This window comes from Atta colombica, unplaced genomic scaffold (assembly GCF_001594045.1).
Source record: "Atta colombica isolate Treedump-2 unplaced genomic scaffold, Acol1.0 scaffold151, whole genome shotgun sequence".
Taxonomy (NCBI): domain Eukaryota; kingdom Metazoa; phylum Arthropoda; class Insecta; order Hymenoptera; family Formicidae; genus Atta; species Atta colombica.
The window spans coordinates 96,953-106,448 of NW_017259241.1; the positions used below are offsets into that span (position 1 = coordinate 96,953).

The following is a 9,496-nucleotide window of genomic DNA, read 5'->3' on the forward strand; positions in this document are numbered from 1 at the left end:
GAAGCCAAATATATTTGTATCTTTTTCCTTTGTAATTAATGATATGATGATGTTTTTCAATATTGTTAATTATACAGAACAATATATTAATTGTATGTTAATTTAACGATCTTTTTTTTCAGTCTTTTTTTTCTGTAACTTAAAACCAAACTTTGTAATTGTTTTATTATTATTCATTTTTTAATTAATTTTATATATTTTATTGTTAACACTTACATGAAAAAAAAATTATATAGAGGAAAGTGGGAGAATTGTACGCACTTAAGGAGAATTTATTGCTGTGAGTTTTTGAAGTTGAAATCTGTATAAGAAAATACAAATCATATAAACATATAACTTCTTTATCGATATGCATTCTCATAATGAACAATTTTTCATTTAATAATGTTGTACTTGGCAAAAAAATAAAAAAAGCAAAGTGAAACAAATTTTTACGCGTCGAGTAATTATATGCGAAGCAATAATCATAGGAAATTATTAGGTGTACAACTTTGCTTCCGCTGTTTTCCTGTAGATGGTTCCTTTCCTTTAGCGGTAAGTGGTGATCGAAATAAATAGATCATAGATGTCATACAATAAACTTGGGCATCTGTTAACATAACTCCCCATAGAAACATTAGTCGATTTGTGTCTGCATCATAAAGTTATTCTCGATTGAAAATGTCACTTTACGAGTCAAATTCTCGTCATTTGCGGGAGGTTTTAATTTTTTGCTTCAATATGAAGAAATCTGCGGCTGAGACTCATCGAATGCTCTCAAATACTTATGGTGAGGCCGCTATTAGAACGTGTCGTGAGTGGTTTCAAGAACGGTGATTTTGACGTCCAAGGTCATGCTCTGTATTTGGTGGGACCAGCGCGGCGTAATGTATTATGAACTGTTAAAATCGACTGAAACAATCACAGGCGATCGGTATCGAACGCAATTGATGCGTTTGAGCCGAGCATTGAAAGACAAACGGCCGCAATACAACGAGAGACACGATAAAGTGATTTTGCAGCATGACAATGCTCGACCCCATGTTGCGAAAGTGGTCAAGATATATTTGGAAACGTTGAAATAGGAAGTTCTACTCCACCCGCCGTATTCTCCAGACGTTGCTCCCTCTGACTATCACTTGTTTCGATCAATGACACACGGCCTGGCTGACCAGCACTTCCGGTCTTATGAAGAAGTAAAAAATTGGATCGATTCGTGGATAGCCTCAAAAGATGACCAGTTTTTTCGACACGGGATTCGTACGCTACCCGAAAGATGGGAGAAAGTAGTGGCCAGCGATGGACAATACTTTGAATCATAAATGTATAACCAGTTTTTTACAATAAAGCCTCGAATTTCGGAAAAAAACGGCGGAAGCAAAGTTGTACACTATAATAATCCTATAATAATCCTATAATACTATAATAATGTGTACTATAATAATCCAAAAAAAGAGAAAAAAGAGAAAGCATATAGAATATGACTTTTTATGTTTTATTTTGTTGTCCCAATGATATGAGAAAGAATCTGAAATAAATAAAAATCTTTTTAATACAATAACTTATTAAAAATATTCTTATTTCTATTTTATTGCTATATCTTATATGAGAGTAGCTCGAAAAATTTTCGGCTCGATACAGAGAAGTGACGCTACAAATATCAAATTTCTATAATTTTAAACAAGTTTTCAGAAAACTACTGGTAAAATTTCAGTAGATACGTTCACTAGTTTATTTATTTTGGTTGTGTAATTTTAGTTTTGATAGGACTACAATTTGCACAAATTTTAGCATGATCGGAAAACTTTGAAAAAAATTTGGGTGAATCATTTTATATATAATTGTCCTATTAATTATGACATTCAGAAACAATAAAAAATAAAACTAAAAGTAATCTAAAGTAAACTGAAATTGATATATAGTCATAAAAATATAATTATAAAATTATATTTTTCGGCCGTTCATAATACAGATGCAAGTTCCGTCGGATTGGGAGCAGTTTTAGCCCAGAAAATCGACGGGGAAGAACATGTTATCGCGTATTCGCGAGTAGAACCTTAGCGAAGACTAACATGAGGTATTCGACGAAACAAGAATGGCTATCGTATAGGCGGTTAAGAAGTTCAGACCGTATTGGGAGGGATATCGGTTTAAGATCGTCACGGATTACAGTAGTCTTCGGTGGCACAATTTGAAAAACCCGACAGGCCGCTTACCAAGATGAGCTCTAGAGAAACTGGAATGATTATTCGATCGAACAACACCGAAAGGCGATGACGTACTGTACGCGCTATCGCGGATTTATGAATCGGCAGGCGAACTTACCATGACGGCCGACAAGTGGTACAATGAGCGAGTGAGGACGTTCGCGACGGCACGCAGCGAAATCCGAGGTAGAAGGTCGAAAACGATACGCTGTACTTTCAAAGACTTCGTGCGGACGCAGAGCAAGTAATCGAGTATGAGCGAATGGAAACGTGCCGAGGGAGGGGCGCCGCAAGATGATTCGGGCGCACCACACGGGCCCCTCTCACATGGGTCGCTTAGACATTGAGAAAATTTGCTGCGGTATTATTGGCTGTGAATGTTCCACAATATGATTTGCGTGCGCCATTGCGACATTTATCAGAGGATAAAAATCCAGCAAGCGGTGCCCACGAGACTGATAGAGCGACGCACAATAGAATCCCTGACCGTCATCGCGGATATTAGGTGCTCCCCACAAGTAAAACAGCCCACCTGCATACCTATTCGTAGGGCAGGACCTCTTCACGAAATGGAGTATTGCTCTCTATGGAAAGCCACGGAGAAAAAGATATCGAAAGGCATCGAAGAGTTAGTCCAACCGAGCGCGCTCAGATGGAAACCACGGACCAGGGAGGGGAGCTCCGAATCGCCGCTCGGAACCCGAGCGACGCACCCGGAAGGATGCTGGAGAATCAGCGAGAACCTAACTTCGAGCGAGCGGCCTGCGAAGAGGAACGCGAGATATGTTGGAACTGTGGCTCCCCGGATCACTTCGTCCATCGCTGCCCAAAGCTGCGCCGACAAGGATTTTGCTATCGGTGCGGACACTCCGGAGTCATCGTCGTGCCCGACTTGCAAAATCGAGTGGATGGCGAAAGTTCCCTACATTCCGAGCAGAGGGCATCGCGACCCAGAACCAGCGCGTCGAAAAGATGGGCCTCCGGGTTCTTGCCGCGCTTTCCGTTAAGAGATTCTTCGTCCATTTTTTCATTTTTTTTTTTTTTTGTATGTTTGGCTGTGCTAGGGCACGTTTATCTGACACGGCGTCGGCCATCTCTTTAAAAATGCCGTCGTTATTAATAATCTTTTTTTTCTGTTCTCCTTTTTGTTTTATGCAAGATTCTCCTTGTTTCTTTTTTTTGCATCGTTGCAAGCGATTTGACAGAAACTTTTTTTTATTGCATGATAATTTTTTTTGAAGTAGCCATTTGTGCCTTCAATCTTGTCGAAGGTATCGGATTCCTGTTTTTCCTACCTTATGTGCCGAGAAGGAAATCTTGTTTATTTTCTGTCTGTTTTTGTTTATTTCACCTACTCACCCCGATTCTGTTTTGAAGCTACAGATTATTGATGTGATTTACATCAAAGGATCCATGGATTGTACATGCTCTTTTACGTTAAGTTATTGGAGCCATTATATTCCTGCACTGTACGAAGTGAATAAAATGTAATTGACTAAAAAGAGAACGGCTAAAGTGATACTGCACCCTCGTCCTTCCCCTATCTTCCGATCGGATCGCCGATCCCGCGTAAAATTCATGGGACGCGCCGGGAGCGAAGGAGGCAATCGCAAGAGGACGCGTGCCGAGAGGCCTAGGATTTGCGGGGAACGCGCAAAGTTGATCCGTTGATTGTTTTTTCTCTTTTTCTTTTTTTTGGTCCCGACTGTTCTTTCCATTTTTTTTTGTTTCTATATTGTAATACAGTACCGGGGTCTCTTACATGGGATCTCGATCGCACCAAGATTTTGCTCCAGATGCGACCGGCTGAAGGGGAGACAATCTAACCCGATGGGCTCTCTCTTGGCGCGAGGGAGTTGTGATGTGACAGGATTGCCGCAACGACCCTCCGTCGTCACAAAGCGTGAAATCGCGCGAGGAGTAAGGCCGGGAAGAGGCGAATGTTCGAGAACCTCCGATCAAGGCTGCATTTGTCAGATAGGCCAAAATTATAATCTCGGTTGATTTTTTTGTATTATTCGGGCATCTCGAATCGAGAACTGTAGCGGGAAGGTGTCCAGAAGGAGCTCCGACGAGCAGAGAAGATGGGAGAGAGAGTGAAACGATCGCAAATCGAGAGGAAGGCGCCGAGGAAACGCGCGCTAGAAAAGCTACCGATAATGAGCAGGACCGATCCGTTGAAAGCCTAATGGAGCAAACAACCATTCGAGAGCATGAAGGCATCCCCAACCGTTGTTTTTGCGAATATGATTTTGGTGTTCCGAGTCTTGTCATTAACTTTCTAACCGTCTAACCAACATAAAATGCATCGCAATCCTTAGAATTGATTTTATGTAACATTTCTTTTTGGACAATTTTGAAAGAGGATCTTTATGTACTTTGATGAACTGATTCAACTTATTAATACTATAGTATGAAATTTTTTGACATATCCCTGGTGAAAATTTTTCTTATAATTTTTATACTAATTGGAACATTTTTCAGAAATATTCAGAAATACTCGGAAAGTTTACATCTTCTATCATATAAAAATCTAAGTTTTAAAATAGTAAATTAAGTATAAGTTTTAAAAAAGAACATAATTCCGAAACAAAGTAATATAATAACAAATGCGCGAATGTTTATTTATTTATTATATTCATAAGACAGATCCATAAACGGTCTGACCCTTTCCCTCATTACTATCTGAAGTCTGCTAGAAATCGGTCAGAAATATGATAAAACTTGATGCTGCGAATTTTATCAAATTAAAGATCTGACCAAGAATAATATTGAAATTGAGGATGAACACAAATGTACATGGACAAAGGGTGAGTCTCAATCAATACTTCACAATTAATAGACAATTATTTCACTAAACAAAAGATATTACTGTTAGCGTTCAAGAAAGTTACATCGTTCCAATCAGGAAGTTGGAAGAGGTTTATCCGGCATTTACCTATGAAAACTTTGTCGACGAATACACTTTAAACACTTTAAATTATTTTGCTGAAGATGGCTTGGAAGGAACCGAACCATTCAAATAATTAAGTCATACGTAACAGAATCATATACGAACAAACAATTTATATATATTAGAAATAAATTAAATTATTAATTTGGCGCAATATTACTCTCATTTGCTCGTAGCAAGCGAGTTTAAATTGTTAGTTATATACCAGAGAGTCCAATCAAATATTATATTTCTATTTATACATATAATATACATATAATTTTATTTCACGTTTTCTTATGTTATTTTATATTAATATTTAAAGGATTGGAAATGTAAATAAATTTCTCAAACAAAATTGTCTATTTGGCTTACTCTTTTATATTTAGCTTATCTAATTATAATATCTTAAGTGTATGTCTCAACAACACAAGATACATTTCTTGATTTCACCTTGTACTTTGATTTTGTATGACTTTGATAGTTTATCCCATTATCACTCGTTGCACGCATTAATAATTAATAGATGATGAATCGTGCGAAATTTTTTGCGTCTTCCGTAAATCATCGAAATAAAAAGTATCACAAACTCACTGTTCGCGACTGTACAACTTTCCCTAAGTTAAAAATGTTTAGTATATACATGCACATCTCTCTCTTTCTCTCTCGCTCTCTCTCCTCTTATTATAATATAGTATATATAATATAGTATATATAAAACTGCACATACTATTAAAATATTATTTTTACTTATGTTACTTCTACATTAAATGATTATATTGTAAACATACATTATACAATATAAGGAATGTATTTTCATTTTTTTCCTCTTATCAAAAATTTTATAAATGATGCTTCATTCTTCTCATTACTATTTTTATTCTTATTTTTTTACTTAATCATTTGAAATATTTTTTTACATTTGCTATGTATTGCGTTTCATAATATCTTTTATACTGCTTATAGGCAGTGTAATACTGTACACAATTGCATTTTATATCTGCTTTCTTGTACATAACAATTGAATGTTACATATATTTTTCCTAAACGTGTGATTTAGTCATTGCAATATCTTACGTCATAATATGATATGTGACTATGCTTTCAATTTGGCGATAGTATCGTGCACACTTTCTATTACACTATATATATACGGACGTTCCATAGAATTGACTTTTAACATCAACAAAATTAAATTTTGCATATCCTAAAACAGAAACATATAATTCATTTATGAAAAAATTCATACTGTACTGATAGAAGTATGTCCATGAAAAGAAATGTAAATATTTAAAAAAATAAATAAAACAAAGATGAATATATGTGCGTCCGCAGCTATACGCGCGCGCGCGCGCGCGCGCGTGTGTGTGTGTGTGTGTGTGTGTGTGTACATTCAAATTGCGTGCTTCTTCCACTTAAGATAAAAAAATGGATTATAAAAATGTTATTTATTTGTAAAAATAATGATGTCATTTAATAAAATAAATATTAAAAATTGAATTAAAATTGTATATAATAAATAATAATGTGACAACAAAATACTTAAATATATTGTTAGAATTATTATAGAAAAATACATTTACAATTTTTAAAATTTTTATAAAACAAAGTAGAATAGACTGGGGAGTAAAGGTCTTCGGAGAAAAAGGTCCATCCAATAACAGATTCATTAAAAAATTCTGCCATACCATTCAACTAACAATAAGAGTGGAAATCTCACGCCACACAGTTCCTTGTCGCTGGTAACTGTCAGAAAGCACGGACGTGCCTATGCGTTTGAGAGTCAAAAGTAAAATATTAGCGTCGCAGTTATTTTCGTCTGAAGAGATCATTTTTACAATTAGATAGATTAATATTATAAGAAAGTATATTTATGAATTTTATTCTATTGTTTTAATAGTGTACGATAGTGTATTATTAAAACGATTATTTCTATTATACTTTTTTAATAACAATGCCGCAAAGTTTACTTTTGTATTATTGGAGTAAAAAATGCCAAGATTGCTCTTATCTTTAATGCTGATTCTATAATGATCTATAATCTGTATCTGATCTATGATCTGTAATCTATAATCTTCTGTTTCTATAATCAGTAATTCTAAATCTTATCAGAAGTTAACCAATAGTCAACTTGTACGACTAATGCTGATTGACTAACTTCACCAATTAAGAATAAAGCCCATTCTACAATGGGCAATAGTGGATTAAAGAGTAGGCGTAAAAATCGACTAAATATAGTTGATTATCCTTCTTACATTCGACTATTTTGGTTGATTTCTACGCCTACTCCTTAATCCACTATTGCTACTGCCCAGTGTAGAATAGGCTTAAAATATGGCGTAAAGCATTAAGATCGGAAATAAGCGAAATGGATTATTTCCATTTCGTACGCCTTATTACTTTACTGCCAGCCAATCAAAACTTATTATGAGATAAGAATTTCTTACTTCCTACTGCTTACTACCATTGTAGAATGGGCTTTAAGCGTCGTGTACAATGAACAGCACTAATTTCAGTACAGGCTGTAGACACGTTGGAAGTAAGTTGGTTTTCTGGCCAGAAATAATTGCTCGATCAACGTCAAATCGATACTGATTCAACGTCGATCGGTGTTAATTCGATATTGATCGATCAATCACTTGTAGCTAGGGTAGAACGTAGAGCAAGTCCGTAAACGAAATGGTTGAAATCTATTTCGCATATGGACTTATGGCCCTGCACACGCGAAAACGCTTGCCGCGCGACAAAATAAAACACGATAAACGACCAATGAACACATTAAGAGCTGTAAGCTTGGCTATTGCATCATATTTTGCCATATTTATAAGTGCGAAATAATAATTTAATTAATAATAATAATTTCAACCATTTTGCGTATGGACTTGCTCTACGTTCTACTAACCCTAGTTATAAGTGATTATGTTTTATTGTATTCCCATTTTATATTCTCCAAGAAATACCGAATGATTTCCTCTGCAACCTTTATAATATCTTTTTAATGAAGGGTATATGCTTTTGGATAATTATTTCGAATACGGACTACATCTCCGATTTTGAAATTAGACTCATTTGACGGATTTTTGCTTGAAATGAAAGAATATGTACGAAAAAACATTAGGTTGATTTCCTAACTTAAATAATTGTCAATTTTAATACTTGATATCTTGATTTGTGGAACTGATCTAACGTTTTTTCTTATAGATTCTTTCGTTTCGAGCAAAAACGCATTGAATGAGCCTAATTTCATCAAAATTGCAGATGCAATCCTACTTTAAATAATTACTTTTTATAGTTAAAGATCTCTAGTTTCGATAAATAGCAGCATGATCTGTGTGAGTTAAATATTCTTTGTTTTAGAGCAAAACATGCCAAAAATAGCATTTTATTCCCCAGTCTACACTACAATTTTTATTTTCTATAATTTTATATATACATTATGATTATATATATATGTACTTCTTCTTAAGAACGTATTCTTGAGATAATTTTGAGACAAAAATCCTAATACGAAAATGTCGAGACTGTTAAATAATATTTTAATAATATAATTTTTTTCATTATAATTTTAAATGCTTATAAATCAAAAACCATTTTACTTTTATAGCCTCTGTTATCATTTCTGGATTCTTTTGAACATTCCAAGATGAAAATCCTAATACGAAAATATCGAGGCTATAATAATTTTCAAATTACACTCTATCTTTAATTAATTATAATTCAAAAATTATTGTAGCCTCGATTTTTGTATTAGGATTTTCGTCTCAAAATTACCTCAAGAATACATTCTTAAGAGGAAATACGATAATTGTGTGAGACTATTATATACACTTTATAATTATATATGTACTTGATTTTATAAAAGTTTAAAAAATTGTAAGTATATTTTGTTGATTTGTCAATGTAACTTATACGCACGCACGCAATATATACAGGATGTCCGATAAGTCTTGACAAAGCGCTCGTGTGTAGATAGAATGGATTAAACTGAGTTGAAAAATTCTCTACCATTTTGCAATTTTCACATTAGTTAACAAGATAATCAACTTTTTAGAAATAACTGTATTTTCTCATTAGGGCAACAAAGAAAATATGGCATTAAAAAATTCTGAAAAAATTCTCAGAACTTTATAAGAAAAAAAAACAATTTTTGTCTCTCGCTGTTTTTCTGTAAAATTGATATTTGAGAAAAAATTTTGAAAATATTCAGTGATTTTTAATAATTAATATTTTGTTAACTATTGCGAAAAATGCAAAATGAGAATAAATAATATAAAACTTTTCTACTCAATTTAGTTCTATTATATATTTGCACACAAGCGCTTTATCAAAATTTACGGATATATCTGTATATACATATATATGTACATATATATATATA

General features: G+C 34.2%; 2 protein-coding genes across 4 annotated transcripts in view; one reads left to right on the forward strand and one right to left on the reverse strand.

Annotated features, from left to right (window-relative positions):
• LOC108685362 (golgin-45) overlaps positions 1-2,030 on the forward strand; it is a 14,759-nt gene extending 12,729 nt beyond the window's left edge. For all 3 annotated transcript variants that reach the window (XM_018190117.1, XM_018190118.1, XM_018190119.1), the window contains one exon: positions 1,952-2,030. The gene's annotated coding sequence lies outside the window, so the exon portion shown is untranslated. The remainder of the gene's footprint in view (positions 1-1,951) is intronic.
• Positions 2,031-5,479: 3,449 nt separating this feature from the next.
• Positions 5,480-9,496, reverse strand: part of LOC108685363 (serine/threonine-protein kinase 16) — a 34,053-nt gene continuing 30,036 nt past the window's right edge. The window contains exon 6 of the mRNA XM_018190120.1: positions 5,480-6,325. Within this exon, the coding sequence (XP_018045609.1) occupies positions 6,215-6,325 (111 nt within the window). The 3' untranslated portion in view covers positions 5,480-6,214. The remainder of the gene's footprint in view (positions 6,326-9,496) is intronic.